This window comes from Lissotriton vulgaris, chromosome 5 (genome assembly GCF_964263255.1).
Source record: "Lissotriton vulgaris chromosome 5, aLisVul1.2, whole genome shotgun sequence".
NCBI lineage: Eukaryota > Metazoa > Chordata > Amphibia > Caudata > Salamandridae > Lissotriton > Lissotriton vulgaris.
Genome location: NC_141693.1, coordinates 1,530,350,372 through 1,530,372,858, shown reverse-complemented (window position 1 = coordinate 1,530,372,858; position 22,487 = coordinate 1,530,350,372). Strand labels below are relative to the sequence as shown.

General features: G+C 41.6%; 1 protein-coding gene across 2 annotated transcripts in view; it reads left to right on the top strand.

Moving 5' to 3' along the window:
• The first annotated feature begins 9,013 nt into the window (after positions 1-9,013).
• LOC147712937 (cytosolic phospholipase A2 gamma-like) overlaps positions 9,014-22,487 on the top strand; it is a 722,719-nt gene continuing 709,245 nt past the window's right edge. The window contains exon 1 of one of the 2 annotated variants that reach the window (XM_086923600.1): positions 9,014-9,145. In XM_086923600.1, the coding sequence (XP_086779726.1) occupies positions 9,124-9,145 (22 nt within the window). In that variant the 5' untranslated portion in view covers positions 9,014-9,123. The remainder of the gene's footprint in view (positions 9,146-22,487) is intronic. The other variant, XM_086923601.1, reaches the window with a different exon arrangement.

Below are 22,487 nucleotides of genomic sequence, written 5' to 3'. Positions count from 1 at the left end.
CTTGTCCTTCTTCCTTTTCCCAACTTCATGATTTTGTACACTTAGACCTCCTTTGCGTATACAGTAGCGTCCGAGGTATGTGTCAGATTATTTCACAGACTTGAGGCGGCACTTGTTTTGCTTTTACCACTCTCTTTTTCACCATGTGAATGTTCCTACTCAAACACCATGTCTAGGGCAAGCCTCTACTTGGTTCTTAACAATCACCTTTGTCACTCTTTCTGTATTTCATCTACCATATGAGCACGTACACTTACTAGTGTGGTATGTAGTAACTGTTATTTTCACTCTTTATTCCTTACTAAATTAACACTACATGGCTGCCATTTTTAGGTATGTAACTTCAGATCAATCATGGGGACCTGTGGTACACCGGCTAATCACGTTAATTCACCGCCTATCTGTGAGTTTCACCATAATAATGAACTTGTCATTAGTGACTTTGCTACTGGCTGTATGACCACAGTGTATGTTATGCAGACGCTCCATATTTCAAGTGATTTTTCTGTAAGTGATTTTTCTGTTATTCCCAGCCCTGAAGATTCGCGCGAGCGATGAAACGTGTCGGCTGGCTGCTGTTTTTCTGTCATGGAAATAAAGAACTGAGGATCTCAGTCCACATAGTATTCTGTCGTCTCTCTGCCACCTTACCTTTTGTGATTTTTTTACTCATTCAATGATATGACTATTGATTGTACTCTCTATTGTGTGTTCATAGGGTAATAGTTTTATTTAGTTTGGGTCTCATTGGCTTGCTGATCTGACCACAGAGTGGTTTCAAAGGTTTTCCATTTACCCAGTTGCACCACTAATCTATTATTGTTAGCTTACATACTCATGCGCTTTTGATCTCTAGCTGTGCGACCATTTTTCACTGACACTAAAATCTTTTCTTGCATTTTCACCTGCTTGGGTCACCTACTGTCGAAGAGGGAAAAGGAGACTAGCTCCTGGGCAAATTAATTGCATTAACAAGGCATCGGATGCATGACGTGCATGAAAAGGTCTTTTTTGAGCAACTAACACACTGTTTCTGTGCTTGATAAACTTATTGTTGTGTTTTGTTTTGTGTTGTGAGTACACAAGACAGCGTGCGTTTTACGTTTTCCTTGGCTTATGTGTTTACTATGTGTATTGTCGTTTGCTCTTTGTGCGTGGTAAGTACACAAGACAACTTGTTGTTGTACTTGTTCTCTCTCTTTTGAGCCTACCCGAGCTGTCTAGGAATGATCATGCTGGTGGCCATTTCCATAAAACAATCAGCTGGACTCGCTTTAGCCATTCATTTCACAGGATGCTGTGAATACGCTTTTGAATAAACAAAGACACAGCACCTCATCAGTGCACGTTTAATTGGCTGTAACATAACATTGTATGATCCAATTGTCATGATTAGAAAAAAATGTGCTACCTTGACGTATGCCATGTTACTGCCCCTCCTTTCTGTAAATTGATGGAATTGAATTGGAAAGAAGGCGCAAAGACGGGTAGACTAGACTGATGTTCCCTTATCTGACCAAAAAAGGGGAACTTTATGTTGGTGGTTTTTGTCTAAATTCCCAGGTGGCACCACCATTATTGTTCATATTTTTGCCACACTACATACTGTTGCAGAGGTATCACAAGTCCATTATCAGTTAGCCTGTGTAATTAAGCTGACAGCCCTTATTAGAGCCGGTGAATCAGTTTTTCACATAATATGATCGTGCACCGTGTGGTGAATTGTGCACCACACATTTTAGTGATTAGCAGTTTGAAGAGCATGTAGTCCTACAGTAGCTTGTTTGGAATACCAGGTTTTTCTGGAGAATGCATGTAATTGCCACATTATGGTTACATTTTTCAGAATATATAATTAACAATTCTAAATTTCCTGCCACAACTATAACGTGTAAGCATGGTCACAAAATGCAATACTTATGTTGGAAATTCAAGAGGTGTTTGCAGACCTGCCCAACAGTGAAGGTTAACAAAATAGAAGCTGTGTTGTGATTTCTATGATTTATTGAACACAAGCTTACAAAGACAAGAAACATAAAAGATCTGTTGCTTTGAAATTCCTTGTTTCAAGTTTTTCAGATTAGTATTGTAGGGATATACAGACACAATTATTCAGAGTATGTTCCTATTGTTTTTCTTTTTTCTCTCGGAGCTTAGTAAATAAATAAAGGCCTACCTGACTGCTTGGGATTGGTTGAGAAAGATTATTTGTGTAACGTTTTTTCCTTGCCAGTTCACTAAAAGTTCATTTCATACTCGCTAATAAGTCCAGGACGTCTTTCAGTCATTAGGAGAGAGAGGGGTCAGAGTTGATGGAACACCTATGAATACGACCAAGGCGGAGCTAAAGAACAAAGACATGCTGGACGAGGCAGTACCACCAATCACCATGTATTTGTTTTGCCCCCCATTGACAAGGAAAGAGCTTTTCTTTTGCATCACCCTGTTCAGAGCAAAGTTGGTAGATAGAAATATCAGTTGCATCCCTAGTTGTTATTGTACCAATACAGGTATTAGGAACATCATACTCCCTCAATGAGAAGTATCCAGTGCATTCCTAAGTTCATACAGCACCGGTTTCTCTTGTTACTATGTTTATTGCTTTGGTTTCCCGTACAGGAGAGCATAGGAGGACACAACGTGATAATATATTTGCTCAGATTGGTGTATCTTTGATCTAGTTCTCCAGTTCTCAATAATGCATTTAGTTATTTTTGTCCTACAAACGCATGTGTATATTAAGCAGAGGTCTTCCATGATAGTTAGTATAATACGTTTGTTTACTATTGAAATGTAGAGCTGCCTCATCTATGAATTGTGCTCATCCTCAGTTATAATATTTTGTACGACAAATAGACTCTTGTATACACTGTCTCCCAGTTTGTTACATTTACTGCGTAGGTTCCTACCCCTGAGGCGGAAGCCGGGGGCTGTAACTTTTAATTGTGTGCATTTTTTTATGATTTGTGTGTAGACCTGTGCTACCTTTTAAAAACCGCCGTAGATTCCACGTTGTTTTTGTCGCTTTAACCCGCTCCCAGCACAGCAGACCTAGTGTTGACGCTGTGGGAGGCAGGGCTCTAGGACGCCATATTGGGGGGAATCAGGGTTGCGCTCGAGCTGTTGGACACCTCCCGCCCAGGTATAAAAAATTGCATTAAGGTGCGAGCGCGCTGACTACTAGCGTGTTCCTACCCCTGAGGCGGATGCCGAGGGCTGTAACTTTTAATCGTGTGCATTTTTTATGATTTGTGTGTAGACCTGTGCTACCTTTTAAAAACCGCTGTAGATTCCACGTTGTTTCTGCCGCTTTAACCCGTTCCCAGCGCAGCAGACCTAGTGTTGACGCTGTGGGAGGCAGGGCTCTAGGACGCCATATTGGGGGAAATCAGGGCTGCGCTCGAGCTGTTGGACGCCTCCCACCCGCCCAGGTATGAAAAAATTGCATTAAGGCGCAAGCGCGCTGACTACTAGCGTGTTCCTACCCCTGAGGCGGAATCCGGGGGCTGTAACTTTTAATCGTGTGCATTTTTTATGATTTGTGTGTAGACCTGTGCTACCTTTTAAAAACCGCCGTAGATTCCACGTTGTTTCTACCGCTTTAACCCGCTCCCAGCGCAGCAGACCTAGTGTTGTCGCTGTGGGAGGCAGGGCTCTAGGACGCCATATTGGGGGGAATCAGGGTTGCGCTCGAGCTGTTGGACGCCTCCCACCCGCCTCTAAACCAAATAAAAAGATGTCCGTGCAGCGGGCGGGCGCAGGGGGCGCGCCGGACGGGACCAGGGGCCACAATCCCTGTCCTGATTATTTAAAGAGGTACAGTCCCAATGAGTTAATTAGCCTGCGACCTCCTGTAAAGGCATTATGCAGCCATTCTTATCACCCCCTAAAGTTGCCATTTCAATGTCAGCACTGTAACACCGATATCAAAGGCATCTCCACCATGAAGGCCCAGCATACCTACAAGATGTTTCTTCTTAATTGCAGGTCCCTGCCCAAACACCAAATAGAACTATCTTTGCTACTGGATGAGCTAAAACCGGATATCATTTTTCTCACTGAGACTTGGTTGACCTCGCATTCACAGCCAGACATAATACAAGCACTCCCACAGGGATATCAAATAGCAAGTATAGACCGCCCAATAGGGAAGGGAGGGTAATTGGCAATAATATTTAAAGATCATTACATCTGCCGCTGCTCCCGTAGTCCCTTTCTGGACTGCGAAAGCAGTCCCTTAGTTGGAGCTCTCGCCAAATACGAGCTTCTCTGGAGCACTGATTTATCGTCCTCCGGGACCTGTTAAACAGTTTCTGTGCTCCTTGCCCCCAGCAGTCGCGGATCTCGACGCTTCTGCTGCTAATTTTACACTGCTGGGTGATCTAAATATACATTTTGATGACACTGGAGACCACACGGCCAATGAGCTGACTGCTGATCTGCCTGCATTACAGCTAGTCCAACTTGTCTCATTACCCACCCATATCAAGGGGCACTTGCTCGATCCCGTGTTCAGCAATTGCCCGGATTTGAAAACAGAGCCGCCCATCATGCTCCCGTGGACTGACCATCGGTTAGTCCCGCTGATCTGGAATATTTATAAACCCCATACGCTGACACCAGAGCTACGAGAAGCACGAAACTGGTCCAAATTCCTACTTGATAAGTGAGCTGATGAGCTACAAGCCACAACACCATGTATCAATGCAGATCCCTTGATAGCTAACGATGAATTTAATAGTTGGATAACCACATCATCGAACATCATACTCCCCGTTAGGAAAACTCTGGCAAAAAGATCCAGGACCTCAGCCCCTTGGTATTCGGAGGAGCTCAGGGACATTAAACGTAAATGTAAAAGGCTAGAGAGAAAGTGGCGCCTGGGCTATACTGACCCAGATAAAATCTTGTATAGACAATCCATCAGCGACTACAAGAAGGAGATAAAGAAAGCCAAAGCTTTGGACTATACACAAAAAATCTCCGAAGCCAGCTCTAACTCCAAGGAGATTTATCGGATCGTAAAGAGTCTTACCAAATTACCTCAACCCCCTGTAAACAGTGTAGGCTTACAAGCTCGCTGTAATGATCTAGCTGACTTTTTCTACAACAAAGTAGATCTCATTTACTCCTCATTTTCAAATACCTCTTTAAATACCCCAGTAGACATCTCGACAAACATTAAGCAGGACAAACTAGGACACTTGTCATCTGTGCTAGTGGAGTTCCCTCCATTACATCTGCACCTGCTTGCCACTTTAATGACAAAAGTAAAATCAGGATCTCCCTGTGATCCCACACCTCCAAGTTCCCTTATAGCTGTTAGCCATATCATCCTTCCTGTTATGTTGGAGGTACTTAACGCCTCTATTTATACCAATACGGTTCCACCAGCGTGGAAAGAGGCCAAAGTGAAGGCACTCGTGAAGAAACCCAACATGGACATAAATAATCTTAGTAATTATCGTCCCATTTCCTTGCTCCCGTGGATCAGCAAGATACTTGAGAAGTATATCAACAGTCTTCTGATGAATTTTCTAGAAAATAACGAGCTGCTGGATCCATCACAAACGGGTTTCCGCCCCAAACATGGGACGGAATCTGCGTTGTTGGCAGTGTTGGAGGAAACCAGAGGAATCTTAGACCGAGGAGGATCGGCGGCTGTCATCCTCCTCGATCTAAGCGCTGCTTTTGACACCGTAAACCATGAAATCTTACTGCAGCGTCTCTATGATATTGGAATCCGGGGTGGAGCATTGAAATGGATTGGGTCCTTCCTGAATGGCAGAACCTTTCAGGTTTTTGAGGGAAACACCATCTCCACCAGTAGACCTTTAGGTTGTGGAGTTCCGCAGGGCTCCTCGCTCAGCCCGACGTTGTTTAATGTCTATATGAGGCCGCTGGCTGGGATCGTCCGTCCATATGGTATTAAGATCGTTACCTATGCGGACAACAGCCAGCTAGTGGTCTCTCGGACGCGGGCCGAGAGCTCTGCGGACTGGATGGATCTTGCAGGCTGTCTGAGTGAAGTGAACAGCTGGATGACCCTGTCTTGTCTCAAACTTAATGGAGACAAGACTGAGGTCATGCTCCTGGGACACTCGGTTCCATCTTCAGTGGATGCGATTTGGCCGGCTTGTCTTGGCTCCCCCCCAGCTCCCAAGAATGTCATTAAGAGCCTGGGCATCTGGCTGGATAGGTCCCTGACTTTGGACTATCAGGCCACTAAGTTATCGGCTACCTGTTTTGGCCTTCTCAGAATGTTGAGGAGGATATTTCTCGTGCTACCATTCAAGGCCAAGCAAATCGTCGTACAGGGACTGATCCATTCCAGGTTGGATTTTGGCAATGCACTCTATATTGGAGCTCCTGACTCCACATTGCGAAAATTGCAAGTTATCCAAAACTGTGCTGCTCGCACCCTATTGCAAATTCCCCGTAGGATTTCTGCGAGACCTGGATTGAAAAATCTGCACTGGCTCCCTGTTAGGGACAGGATCAGCTTTAAGTCCCTCTGCATTGCCCACCAGCCATTTTGGGAAACAGGTCCTGCAATCAATCTCCCTTTAATTACCTCTTATTTCCCCAGTAGACAGCTACGTTCAGTCAATGCATTTCTTGCCACCGTGCCTAGGGTCAAACGGACCAGAGCGGGAGGGCGTTCCTTCACTCTGAACGTAGCTAGGTCGTGGAACACTCTTCCACTTCATCTAAGATCGATCCTGACCTAACCTCCTTCAGAAAACAATTGAAAACTTTTTTGTTCAATAAATAGGTTCCTTTTTATTTCCCCGTGCTGTCTGTCCATCTGTAGGAACCCCTCTTAGTACAGCGCTTGGACGCCCCTGGGCAACTATGTGCGCTTTATAAAACCCATTTTCATTTCATTTCATTTCATAGGTACATTAACTGCTCAGGAAAGGACATACATGTTGTATAGATGTTGAGATCACGTTTCAGAAGGAGACAGAAGTATTGTTGAGCATTTATGTATATCTCTCTTAATCAATATGTCTTTTATAGTTTCCTTGCTTCATAATAATGAACATTTGCAGAGTTTTTGATACAGTCTGACCATGACATAGTGTTGAAGTACATAGTAGTACACCACTGGTATATACATAGACCATTTGAAAAGGAGGGTGTCTTACATCCAGTAGATTATATACATGTTGGTATACCTGTGCTGTCTTGTTTCCCTTTTCGATTTGAGTTACCATGCATTTTCTTTCTCCCCCTTAGAATTGTAAAGACCCTGTTGGATAGCAATAAAGGTTTTTTTTTAGCCAACACTGCTAAAAGTAGGGTCTGTTAGATTTGAAATTCCCTTTCCCATAATGCTTTTACCGTGCTGTTTTAGTGGGCGTGGTTAGAGATGGCTGCTGGGAAGTCCATTTACCTACTGTAACATGTTGGGAAACCAGTCCCCTCAGCATCTATCCTAGGGTGCAGGTCTGACTGAGGCTCTCTCTGCAGAGAACTACTAATAAAGTAAGTTTGTATTATCTACAGACTGACCGGGAAGGCATAGAGGTGGTTGTGGAAATAACCCACAGGGTCCTTAGAGGACCACATCCTTCACATGAAAAGCAATGCTTAAATACGGGTACTATACCACTACTTTATGCAATATATGCATGCTCACAATCCTTTACACTATACGGAATACTTGTTTTATGTTAATTTCTTTACATTTACAGTTTTTAATTATAAAGAAATACACACCGATCCACATGCTCTTCCGCATTGATTACATTTTACAAAACAAAACCTAAAGTTCCTAAGACTTTTTTTTATAGAGGAAGCCTTGTGTAAAAAAACAATAAATTGCTAAACAGCTTTATTGTGTATTACCTACTCCCACACGAACGATACGGGCGATGTGGCTATACATAATGTGCAGCGCCTGTGTACGTCAAAGCTGTGAAGAGTCTGCTGTGGTTAAACTGTTACCTTAAATTAACCCCTTCGCTGCGGCGGCAATTCCGCCGCAGCGCTAAGGGGGAGGGGGGCGCGGCCCTCCCATGCTCGTAACGGAACCGCTCCGTCACGAGCCTCGGGTGCGCTGTGCTGATGACGGAGCGGTTCCGTCACAGCCCCACCCGCTCACCAGGACGTCCAGCCTAGGTGCGGAATCCGCGCCGCGCAGGCTCGCCGAGCGGGCCGTGACGGAACCGCTCCGTCATCAGCACAGCGTGTCCGTGGCAGGTGACGGAGCGATTCCGTCACCAGCAGGGGAGGGGTTAAATTAAGTAGTCCTCAAAGGGACTAATAAACAAGCACAGCGTAAGTAAACTGTACTTAATCGGTGCTGCCTCGGCAGAAAACGGAAATGGCGTATCGGATCGCCAGCCAACCAACATTCATATAAGAACAGCAATGCCAGAATTAACCAATGGCAAGCGGCAGTAGAAACTACCCTCCATATTCTATTTACTAGAGGTCTTGAGACATGACATGCACTGTGTAGGCTCGACCTAAAAGATACTTACCACCAAATCTAACTAATAGATCCAGTCAAAAGGTTTCAAGATCTGTCTCTATACTTCAGTTGCGTTTTAATTTCTCACATTGTGTTTCTGATCCTACATAGATGTGCAGAAAAAAACACATGCATGCTTGGGTTTTCAAAACGCAAAAGAAGCAGAAGTGTTTGTACAGCATCAACGAAACAATTTAAAAAAGGCATCTAGTACAGGTGTGCACCAACACCCTGCCGCTGAAATCATCAGAGCCTCTGCGTGCCTCGCCGTGATTAATTTTAATCTGATGCAGTCTTTAAATGACTGATGAAACATTCGCATGTACACTGAATTTTCATTCGGAAAAAAGACAGAACAGTTTGTATAGTATCTTCATGGCTATTTATTCCGTGAGATATGTAGAACACAATAGGGCATCAAGCGTTCTTGCTACTTACTGGGCGCATGAAGTTTGTGGCGCAAGGAATGAGTTCAGCTCTCTCCAACCTACACTTGAGGGCTGGCCACGCCCAGCCCGCTCGGGAATAAAAAGGAGTTGCTGCCAAAGAAAAACTGGCAGCCATCGTGGGTGGTGAAAGCTGAGAAGCAAAGTAGTTGTGTCAGGAGCATTTGAGGACTTTGAAAGGCAAATGCCTCGCCGATGAACACGCACTACACTGAAGGTAAAATAAACTCAAAAAAAATATATATTTTTGGACTGTGCATGCTTTTGAAACTTATTTTACTTTTTTCAGGCAACTATCTTGTATTCCTAGACATTAACGATTGACATAGGTTGTATTATCTTTGGGGCCATGGTATAGGCGTAGAACATTTTTCCTACGACCTTTCAAAATCGGGTTTTGTACTCCTAAACAGCCATGAACTGCGCCCTACACAGCTAGAGTCGGTACGGTCGGATGAAAACAGGTGGGCGCATGTTATGACTTGTTAAGACGCATGGTGTTTGTAATGCAGACTGAAACTGAGGACATGAAATATATGAATTTGACATGTAGAAAATGACAAACACAAAAATAGATTAACAGTTTGATTTTAAGAAGGTGGGCTATTTTTTTCCAGAGGGGTCAGTGAGGACAGTGGAATCCATCCTGGATGTCACCTCGAAGGACCTGGCTACGAGTTATGACCGAGTAGACGTGTGTAGCAATTCCAGGGGTCTCTGGAATTACCTTTTTTTAATGGCATGTTGGCATATGTTTCTGACAATATACGTAAAACTACTCAAAGAACGGATTTGCTACACAGGCAGGAGCTAGTGCTAATTTTCGACCAGTGGGTATGCATGAGGAATACTTAGGCAAAGACCCATGCACAGAAATGCTGTCTGTTGCCTATGCAATTAGAGGAGTTAGAGTTTATTTTTCGGTCTTGCTTTAACAAATACCTCTTTGATTTTTAATATGTAGAATATAATTATTTAGGTTTTTAGCTACCTCTCCTCATCCATTGGTCTGCTGTGTCCTTATTGTTTTGCTTCTTCCCATTACACAATAAAGCTGGGGGAGTGGTCCAGCCTACTTAAGTCTCTGCTTAACCTTACTTTGAGTGACTGCATTTGGCCCTTTCACAAAGTCCCTATAGACAAAGTGACTCTTTATGTGATAGCAGGACGCATTTGAAGTGAGCACAGAGAGCATTCCAGGTTGATTAGCTCCTGTCTCCTTCCAAAGCTCTTGTTGAAATGTCCTTTTCCAGTAGACGGCTGTTATTTCACATTATACCATACTGTGTTCCTTGACTCTGTTTCAAAACTGGTTATTTGATAAACTTTGCCTAGGAACAAAATCCAACTGTGTGTTTAGTGTGCAGCACATTTGTAACAGTTGTATTTAAACACAAACTGGGTCTAATTTTGGTTTTAGTACCCAGTATATTTTACTGTGAACTCTCTTTCCTTCCTATTTTCTCTTTTGTCTTCTTTCCTTTTGTTTCTTCCATTTCCCCTTTTCATTTTTGCCTTTTTATTCATTTGTTCTGTTTCTTTTCATCCTTCTTGAATTCTTTCTTTCCACTTTTTGTCTGCTTTTTATTTCCTTCTTTTTCATCTTCTTCCCTTCCGTTTTTGCACCTTTATTTCTTTCCTTCTTTACTTAGTTCCTTTGCTTCCTAATTTGCCTACCTTTCTTACTTTCTTTCACTTTGCCTACTTACTTTTTTATATTCTTTTTTTTGTTTTTTGTTTTTTCTTCAAATATTTCTGTCCTAGCTCTCTTTCATACTTTTCTTATCTATTTTTATTCCCCTTGCTTTTTTCTTGCATCTCTCCTTTTTTATTTATTTCCTTTCCTTTTCTTTATTTTGTCTTCTTTTTTCCTTCCTTCTTCCCCTGTGTTCCTTTTTACGTTCCATCCTTCCCGACTTGCCTTTTTTTCTTTTTTTTTTGTTACTACTTTGGTTTATAGCCTCCTTTCTCAAAGGCGAGGCTAGCAACCAATGCCAGACCAATAGCTTTGTATAACCTGTGTCATTCACATTTTACTACCACACACTCCAGCATGCAAAAAGGTGCACATTTAGTCCCCTTGAGGTATTGATTATGAGTAACAGCCTGCTACCCTGTCTCAAGGAGCACATTGACACACAAGATATCATTGTAATATGTACTTTTTTTCTGACCAGAAAAAGCCTTTCGCTGTTTTTTAAAGATATTAATAAGGGCCAAGCAGCTTCTCGAACATTAAAGATTTGCAAAAACTATAACGAATCAACAATTGCCAAAAGACTGGCAGTCAATTGCAGGCTTATTGGCTTTGCAAATGCTTGTTTGCAAAGTGAGAAAAGTTGGTGCAAATCTACAGCCTATTCTGCCTCCCATGCTGGATTTAAAAAAAAAAAAGGTGTACTGCAGGCACAGTGCAGGAATTTCTTTTTCCAAGTCGCCAGCAGGTGAGCTTGTGTAAGTGTGCCTGCCTGCTCAAGCATTAATGGGCATATTACATTATAGGCCCGCACAGGCAACAGGTATATGTAGTCCCTTTCTTTGACCCTTGAGCATTTTGAATTTCCAAAAAGAGATGCATATGCTTGCAGGCCGGTCTTGTAGTACAGATTTCTCTTTTAAAGAAATTGGGTTATAAGTTGAGGGGGGGGGGGGGTTCCCCACTCGAGTAATAAATACAATCTTTGTAAGTGTGGACCACGAAAGTCACTAAATTAACCTCTGCTTAACCCGCTGGAAGCTTGGCACAGAAGCAGTCAGGCTTAACTTAAAGGCATTATGTAAAGAACTTTTGGAGTAATAAAGTGAAATAACACAACACAAATCCCAAACCAATTAGAAAAAATCCTAGTACATTTAAATAAAACTGAAGTTATCATAAGGAGTAATAATTAATGTTATAATAGACTGCCAAACTTTATCAATAATATGTACCAAACACCAAAGGTATTAACAAAAAAAAAAGAAATTCTTTTACCCCCACCCTCGTCAACTTTGCCCCCACCAATTATCCCAGACAATTAAACAACTAAATGTCTGCCAAGTTACGAGGCTTCATTGAAAAATGTCATAGTTGTTAGCAAACATACATTGACTCCTTCTTTAACACCTTATCTGCTGTAGGTTTTCCACAACCTGTTCTGAGTCCCTTTAATTTCTATAATATATGGGGTACTGCGCGCTTACGCACCAAAACACTTTTTCCACATAAGGGGCCAGATGTAGGAGACCAAATACCGGTTGGTAGTTGGGTATTGAAATACAGGTTGCCTTTATTTTACAGAATCGGTAAATGTACCGATTCGGTAAAATACAGAATCGGTAAATTTACTGATTCTGTAAATCCAGATGTAGGTGGCACTGCAAACAGTGCCACAGGCCCCTAAGGATTCGTTATTTACCATGTAATATTATTGCATGGTAAGTAACGAATTCCTGTGTACATGCACATCTGTTCATGTACACCTGTGTCATGTGGCACACATACATGCCCTAAGGGCATGTATGCACACAAGCCATGTATGCACACAAGCCAGAAACATTAGTGCAACAGACTGTCAAAGTGACACCCTGTCCCCTTTGGCAATTCGGTATTTTTACCGATTCGGTAATTACCGAATCGGTATTTGCCATTGATTCCTATGGGCTTCAGGGCTCATAGGAATCAATGGCAAATAACGATTCGGTAATTACCGAATCGAAAAATACAGAATCCTACTTATTCGGTATTTGTTACCGCATAATTACCTACATTAGATTTACCGATTCATGAATACCGAATTGGTAAAATTCGGTATTTATGAATCGGTAAATCTAATTTACCTACATCTGGCCCAAGGTATCCCTACCAAATTTGCACTATTTTCTCCCAACATCATAAAGATTTTAAAGGTACCATGGATCTGGGGACCTAGAAAACAACTAAAATATTGCTATAAAAAAGTGATGCACAAGAAAGTGTCCGTCTCCTCCATCCACATCAAAATTGCATCAATGAAAGGTTGCTCTGCTAAAACTACCATCTTCCTTCTCTTTCTGGAGCAAGCAGAGCTGTATAAACCTTTTTTAACCACAGTTTGTTCAATTTTCTAAGGGTTATCCCATTTCCTCAAACTTGTGTGCTTTCAGCCTACTTCTAGTTTATGTTGGAAGCAGTTGTGAAACTCATGGATGATACGTGAAAGCTATACATTTCTAAATTCAGCAAGGGATCATTTGCCTTAATTCCTCCTGGATTCACCAAATAAAGTGACTGTTGAAATAAAAAAGTAGGAAAGAACAGCCACTTGTGACACATTTTGCTCTGTTAGTGGGACAATGGCTGATTTTACAAAAGAATACATAGGTATGTCCATTATACTGTTCTGGTTGCATGAATATGTAGGGTTTGTAGGTTCTACAGAAACCAAAGGTACCCATAGCCAACAACTGACTGCACCTCACAATGGGTTTTCATTGTCTACAGTGTAGAGAGCAAATTAAAAGGTAAAATATAAAGAGCCAAAAGGGGTATGAAGGAAAGTGATGTATTTTTCAAATATCAATGCTTAGTTAAGGAGCAGTGGTTATTTGTAGATCTCTGAATTTGTGGGCACTCATGCTAGCATGTGAATAAGCAGACATTTAGCAAAATGTTGTCTTTCTTGCACACTGGCTTACATTTGAAAGACACAAATGCAAGGAAATAATTTGGTAATAATAAATGTTCCACTATGTTGTGGTCCCACCGATCTCATAACAAAATGTCTCATGTCCATCTCACATGCAGTCCTAAAACTGAGAGGGTGCCAGGAGCACCCTTACTAAAGCCGCACAGTGGAAGGAGGTTTAGGCTTAGAAACACTTTTCTTCCATGTACCTTCAGGCACTCAATGAACTAATTCAAACTCCTCCAAGTTTGTGGAGGTAAGTAGGGGGTGTTTGGGGTTCCCCTTCCTTAGACTGTGTGACCAAATGTACCTTTAAACGAGGGACTAAACATTCTGGGGAAGACTCAACTAAATTCTCTAAAGAGCACTTATAGAAAGACTAAAGACCATGGGGTTTGTTGGACAGTCAAAGTATGGCACATGTCACGATTACCATTAAATGCATTGACTGAAATGCACTAGTAAGATGGCGGGCAGAATATATGCCACGTTCTGATAGGATGAAGGTGGCAAACAGGCCACAAGTATTAGATGCAGTGGGTACAGTGATCCACAAATCAATCCTTCTTTGTTCAACTGCCCTCTACCTGCATGGGATCCCTATGACCAAAATCCTATGCTAACATTTGGCTGCTTCTTCATGACTGTCTCTCATCTAGAGTCCAAAAAACATGATGGTGACACGTTCATATTTCCTAACACAACCCCTCCCCCGCACCCTCCAAGGGTAGCCTACTTAGGCTCAGGACAACTTGCTGTTCATGCACTTTCAGCTCACCCACTGCACAAAATCCAATTCCTTCCAGTTTTCCTAATTACATTGGGGGTTTCTCATGGGGCAATTATGGCCCATTCCTTGGACAATGTCTGCAAATCTACCTTTGAAAATGGGGCTTAACATTCTGGGCAGGCTCTACTAAATTCCCTAAAGAGCACTCCTGGAAAGAAACTTATGGTTTGGTGGACAGGGTATTCAGTCAAAACATGGCGCATGTCTTGCTGACCGCTCTGTGAAATGTACTTGTAATATGGTGGACAAACAGCTGTCATAATTTTGGAGGGGGTGAAGGTAGTAAGTGGGCAAAAGCATGGCTAATGTGTCCCTCTCTTCTGGAGTCAGTACATACATGACGGCTCAAATCTAGGATAAAAAGAAAAAATCTTGTAGAGTTATTCTTTTAGACACATTTCCAAGGCAACACAGCTATTGAGGTAATAACACATGGAACAGTATTTAGGACAAGTTACCACTCCTAATCTATGTGCTCCACATCAGTCTATTACTCTTTATCCTCACTTTAGTGTGGTACGAAGACATGCAAGTTGTTAAATACACAAAAATGGACCCTGCGGTCAGTAAATTCTACATTCCTACTTCTTCCTTGCCAAGTCCAAACTCTGTATCGGCAACTCTCTTGCTCTGTTGCAGCAATGCGGTCTGCAAAGTTCCCATCATGCAGCCTTGCAACATCCTCCAAATTATAGGCTATGGCTTCTTTAACGCTTAGTCTCTCAATAACAGACACATGAAAGCCTGGGAAGGACATCAGTCTTCCTGTGGTGGTTTGCCAATAGACAAAATAAACATATAATGCTGTCCACTGAATTGGGCGAGTAGCCAACTATGCCCAAGTGTTATGCCTAGCATTATATGGGTAAATAACTTGGTCATTTGTATCCACTCCTACATGTTCCCTGAGGGAACCCTTTACAATGCCTTCTGATAGTACCACAAACCTCATTGTCAGCTTTGTGCAGTTCAGTAAAAAGCTTGACTCCTACATAAAGGTTATGACTTTTGTGTAGATGAGATTGGGCAAGTTCCAATACAAACTACTTGATAACTCCAAACAAGGAAGGACAACTCACAGGATGTATTGTGGAGTCTTTCCCTGTGTTTACTTTAAGGCTGTAAACTTAACCAGAAGACTTCTTGCATATCATAATTTTAAAAGAGCGTTCTCACCAGGTATGTACTGCCTCAGCAGCAGTCTCCCTATTTCCAAGGTCAAGAACTCGTCAACTGCTACATTGTTTCCATGAGTATTCATCTCTGAAAACTTGGCAGACAAATTTCCACAACTATCCAAATTTTGAATAACCTGTCATGGTATGGGTGGGTCTGCAGCAGGATTGTCATTGAAATGCAACATATGCTACAAAATAAAAAATCTGTCTCTGGTTGTGACTGATGCAAAACAGGTGGTTACCCAAACCACAGGAGTAGAATTGTATGGTTTGTTTGTGGACTAATGCCTTCTTTAGCAGTAGGCCCAAACGCTTTTTCAGCACCCCAAGTGAAGCTAGGCCTGCTGTGAGTACCCTCTTTCCTTCTCTTAACCCAGTCTTAGCGACATTACTTCCTTAGTGTTTCCATTGGTAGTCCAGTGGCCCTATCCAGGTGTTCCATACCATAAGGTCCTGATGAGACCCTCCCATTGCCCTTAGGGTTGAAACATTGTTGACACATTGTACAAATTAACTACCTTTGAAGCCCTTCAGCATTGTACTAAAGGTCTGACTCGCTATCTAAACATATTGCAGTGTGGTTGTTTGTTATACATAGAAATGTTTTATACCACTCATTAACACTCCCCATTTTTATTCCAACTTGGGACACCATGGACTTGTTTGTTGGCAATTAAAAAAAAATCTACTCAGTAAAAGTGTCTTTTGATTACTCTACCCAATGTATAATTCTGATTATTTTACTGACATTCATTTCCCATACAAATATGCCATTGGGTGTTTTATTTATCAAGCATCTAATACATAGGCCACAGGAACCGCTGTTCCTGTTTTACTGATTGATACCCTGGTTCCATGTGAGAAGGGTAAACCTAGTTTTGGTTACTTATAATATTTGGCAGCAATTTAGTAAGTGTATTGTTGTGGGAGTTTGGCAAGTTTCTTTCAGATCTAGCAGGGTAGGAGGGAGCACATACATTTTCATGTCTAATAACTTTGTCCAATTTAATGATTCTGTTGGAAATTTGGAAGACTTTACAAATTAAGTCTGGTGTTGGAATCTCAGCTTTTAAACAAATCCAGCAAGGGTGGGGCTATGTCATAAAGTGGAGTCACAGGTAAAGAGTGTTTTAGATTCGGAGCTGTGCAATGCTCAGCAGCCACTTATCATATTTACCCAACTCTTAATATTTTGCATTTAATGAAAATCTATCATGTGTAGGTCAGGTCAAGGGTGGAGATTAATGTGCTGATAACTTTGACTCTGTTTAACAAATCTGCAGACCATTTGGCATGATGTTAGCAAGTTAGGCCCAGTACAAGGATTTCAATGAGATGTTATATAGTGATTTAAAGTGGAAGGGGAATGTCAAAGTGCTTTGATTTGCTATTAAAGTTAGAGAAATTACGTAGAGATGCACAACAATTGGCGAGTATTGGGCATGTTTAAATTCTAATGCTAAGCTTCATGCAGATCTATCGAGCAGACTTGGTTCGGGGGTGGATAGTAATTTACTGATAACTTTGGCAGCCTTTACCAAATCCGCTCAACATTCATTAGAAAATTATATCAATAGTTTTCTATTGTTGTGTGAGGGTAAAACTAGTCTAGAGCTCTCAAGTTTCATGTAGGTCTGCCAATGATGGAAAAGCTAATAGGAATTCAACAGCTTTGATTTGAAAATCACGTTGACACTGTTTAATGTGTGTGAACATTGTGATACCAGATTTGCGTTTACATGCAACTTGCATGTGCAGCCATTGGTTGGCCGCTTAGGAAGCATGTTTGCCTTCAGCAATACACTGTTGCTCACACTTTGAGCAGGTCAACCAGTGTTACACACAACTGAAGGCCATGCAGAACTGGGGAATGCTGTAACATTATACAGAGGCTTATCATTCACCACCATGCCTACCACATATTTCCACCAAAACACAGGTAAAACTATTTTACATTTGTGAAACTATATCATCATCATCATTAATCTTTTTTCGGATATGCATTATCCATAAAAGTACAAACATTACTCATAATCACATACAAAGTCCATCATCATTAAAATATAAAAAATAAGACTCATCATTAAAACTAATCAATTAAAATATTACTAAATTATCTATAACTTTGATATCATCATCGATGTTAAAGTGACAGTGTGCAGAGTGCAAATATTTCACGGAAGAGCACTAAAGACGGGCAAGTCATTAAATCTCAGGAAGGTTACAGTTAGCAGCATTGAATAGAAGTGCAAGTGTGTATAGTGCAAAATATAAATACAAGCAATACAAAATCCAAAGAAAACATATGGTGCAACCTAATCCAGCAATCATCAATTCATAGAGGAACGTGAGCGGGTGGCCATTTTTCAAGAAAGTGCACACTCAATATATTATGTCATCATCTTTAGGCTGGAGAAAAATGTTGTATGTAACCTTAAAATCCGTTGTGCCCTTTGCGCTGAATAACGGTATCAATACCTGCATACTATAATTTTGATAAAAAGAGCAAAACAACAAAAAGTGTAGCATAGACTGTTTCCCTAAGTTACCACATGGGCAAACCAAATTCTCAATATTAGGTTGATAACCTATAGGGAAGCACAACAGATACTTTATTGAGCCCAATCTAAGACGAAAAAGAAGACTTCGCTCCCAGCGAGTAATATCTCTTAGGAGATAACTAAGGGGAGAGCATAAAGGAGATCCGCCCTCACCTGTCATTAAAATATATTGTTTCACAGATACTTTGGCGGATTCCTGAGCATATCTTGCGTCCCCGTAATATTTATATAAAACTTTGTGGATAGTCTTTACATCAATTCCATCTAGTTGCTCAGGATTATTAAAAATATGGTCAAGATTGACCGCAGTCAAATTTGCCCGTACATGGGCCAACCAAGGGATATCACCGCCCTTATCACATTTTAGGCAATCAGCCAGAATCTCCCTTGTTAATGCTGCTGCTGGATTTTTCCAAACCTTTAGCCAAAACAAAACAGGGTGGGACCTAATGTAATCCTCTAAGTATGGCATTCTTAACTTTTTTTGGCATCCAAAGGTGGACGATAAAATTGGTATGCCCAAAAGCCTCCTGCAAAATCTGTTTTCTTCGGCCTGGACACTTTTCAAATTTATATGGCCCTTTATTTCAGCCCCATAGGTCATGATTGGTACACATTGTGTCCTATAGTTTTTAAGTAGGGACAGTACCACATCAATTCTTTTCGGTTGGGGGAGATTTATTACAGAATTTATGGTTCTTAAAAATTTAGTCCGTCCATAAGCCAAATGTGGTGTCCAGGACCCATTATCAGAGAATTGTAAGCCCAAATAAGGGAAAGTGCGAGTGCATATCAAAGAATCAGGGCCTAAGGTAATAGTATTAATGGAACGTTTCTTAGGGCCACAACACATTAAAAAGTATTTTTTTACATTTGTGCAGAGGTCCAAGTTATTCATAAAACCTAAAAATCCCCTAACTAAAATTCTCAAGGCATTAGGTGTTCGACCCATTAAAACAGCAACATCTGCATATAGTAAGGCGGGCAGTTTGTTACCGTTAATCAATGGGACATCAGTGGTTTGGTTAGACAGAACATTATGAAGTTCATTAATATATAAAATAAATAGGAGTGGGGTGAGAACGCATACTTGTCTAACGCTTCTCCCTACCACTATATCTCCTGACACTGCCCCATCCATACTTATCCTTACCCGGGCCTTTAAGTCCCTATGCCGATATGCTGAAAAATACACCAAATCTTTATCCAACCCATAGTCTAAAAGGCATTGCCAAAGCCTGGATCTATTGACAAAATCAAAAGAGGACGAAAGGTCCTTAAATGCCAGGTGAAGAGGACTGTGTCGCGTGATGGTGTATTTCCCTATGATTAAATTAAGATTCAAACACTGTTCCACAGTACCAAGGTGACTATGAAAACCCAGTTGACATTTATTTATTATATGTTCATCCTCTGCCCAAGTTCTGATCTTGTTAAATAGAACTCTCCCCAATATTTTAAGGGTGCTATCGATTAGGGAAATGGGTCTATAACAACTTGGGTTAGATCTATCTCTTTTTTTAAAAATGGGGATAATTACAGATGTGGACCATGTATTTGGGATTTTTGTTGTGATTAAGTTATTAAAAACGTTAAGTAGCAAAGGAGCCCAGAACTCTGACCTGGATTTTATAAGGTCAATAGGCAGCCCGTCCGGGCCTGGACCTTTATTTCCCACACTCTGGAATATTACCTCCTCGACCTCAATCAAAGAAATTTGAATTTGGGTAGGCATAACATTTTCCAGAGTGTCTTCGCATTGGGGCGAGGAAGCACATATTTTCGAGAAATGAGCGACCCACACTTCACTAGTTATATTACAGCTTAGGGGGTAGATGTATTCCCAAAAGCTCTCAAGGACTTAGTGGCAGACCAGAAGTTGTTTGTATTATTAAGTTTAGCAGCACAGGCCAGGTTATTCCAATACTCTTTTAGGACCACGTCTCGCCTTAATGTTATTACACTTTTATAATTGTGCCTTAAGGTTCTAATGAGGGTAGGATCTCTAGGGGAAACTGATAAAGCTGCTCTGAGGTCCGTATTAGCCCTAGAGCAGGTGTTATCAAACCACCTAGGGTCAGATTTGTGTAGGGCTGCGGGTCTGGAGATCAGTTCTTTAATGCCTGCACATAATAGAGTCAAAGCAGAAACTGCCTCCGGGTTGGGGTCAGCCAAAGTTAGACAAGTCTCACAGAGAGATGGATACATTTTTACCATCTTCTGGAAGACCTCCCTACAATCCATACCCTTCCATTTAACTCTTAAACTATCAGTTGAGAGTTCTAAGTTTCCCGCTCCCAGTTCCCTTCTAATGTTTGGTTGCGGGCTACCCTTAACGAGACCATAATGGGATTATGGTCTCCAAAAGTGGATGCCTCAACTAAGTAGTCTTCTAATGATGGAGATATGAAGACAAAATCTATAGTTGAGGCTCGTCCTAATCCTCTGTAGGTGGGTGGTGGATTATCATTAGTGTTTACAGCTGCAATATCCATCACATTTAAAAGACTGCTACTTGATAGGTGGTCTAATAGCTCATATCCTCTCTTGCATGGGTTGGGTGAAATAAACTGGAAAGAACTCCCAGTAGTTCCTTCTCCTATCTTTGCATTAAAATCACCCCCCAGGCATATCCTTGCCAGTTTGTACTTTCCCAGTGAATTATCCAGATCCTGAATAAAGCTTAAAAGGTGAACAAAATTAACATTAGGTGTAGTTAAAAAATCATTGTTATAAAAATTAATGAAGCAAATAGAGGCCCCTGTGTATAGATCAGAACTTGAAAATTAACATTCTCGGTGGGAATTAGTTTTACTCTACCACCTTAAGCGATGCTGACCCATATTGATTAACCCCCTGAAGGTCTGCCATGTTTAGGATTAGGGGGTATAATATTAAAACACTCCTACCCTTCGAAATATAGCTCTTTAGTTGCCCAGGTTTCTTGAAACATAAGGATGTCAAATGTATTTATTATATTTGCCCAATCTTCTATGTTTAATTTTGAGGCCAGACCTGCCACATTCCAACTCAGCACCTTTGATATTGAGTCAGAACAATCAATTAATTGGGTCGTTTCCGCCCCGGGGCTGATATTAGAAGTCTCCTTGGCTACCGTATAGACCAATCCAGTAGATTGAGTTTTGGGTAAAGGTCAATCGAGGGTGTCTAAGTCAGAAATAGCCGAAAATCTATTTACCGACTGATAAGAAGGGCTGAGAAGTGGACACTGTATAGATGGTGGTTTATAGAAGAAACCAAGAGGTAATGCACAGATGTTTGTAGAAAAAAGGCAGTTGGTCTCTTTAACTGCTAATATGGATCCGACCGTCCTAGGACGGGAAAAATTATTAACAATGCAATCACCCCTGATAGTTTTCGCTGCAGGTCCCACCCTGCCTACCTATCGTACCATTAAGATTTCATGTATATCAGACCTCCTGTACCGTTTGTGTTTAGCCATCCAGTCCACACATTTATTCTGCAGTTGTTCCCAGAACTCTGTTTTATTTTTCTCTAGTGGGGGTACCCCTGCAAGAGTTAGCACATATGGGCAGGATGCAGGGGGTAAATTTAAAACATCCTTGTTTGGTTCTACATGCCCCCTGGGGCCAGTGTCAGCAGTACTCGTGCTAACTGTCGGACCAACCTGGACAGCATCAGGGTTTACATTTTGGGTATTGGCAGATCGAGTGTATAACTTAGGGGCTCGGGGGTTTCTGGTTTTACTATTAGAATCAAGGGGGACAGGCAATGACTTTACGGTTTGGGGCATTTGTCGTGCCAGTTGCACATTCTGAGTCGGATTTTCCAGGATGCTAACCTGTCGAGGTGGCTCATTGTATTCCCTGCAAGGTGGTGCTACCTTGGTAGTTAGGGATTCCAGGTGGTCTAATCGCTTCCATAACTTATCAAAACTTTTATCCACAAGCCCTTTAACACGATCATACAATGTGTCAACAATGATATCTATAGCAGTATCCCCGAGTGTGAAGTTAGAAAAAGCAGTCTGCGTGGACTTTGTCTGAGTGGAATTACTTTGGGTATCCACAGCAACTAAGTCAATTAGGTCACTACTGGGGATTGGGTCTGCAGAGACCATGGGACCCTTAATCCACGTGTTTAACGTTGTACGTTGCGGGCACAAGCGTGGGGGCTGTTTCCATTTAGGGCAGGCTGGTTTCACCACCTTACTCTTCCTTCTCGCTCCACTTACTTCTGGGTTAGGGGTTATATCCAGATTAGCTATAGTCAAAGAATCAGTTGGACTACACCCAGATTCAAAGTCTGCAGTTGTTCCTATAGAGCCAAGCCCTTCCATGCCCAGCGTATTCTCTCCAGTGGAGGTTTGTGGAGAATGTTCAGTGACTCTATGTGTCGGTAC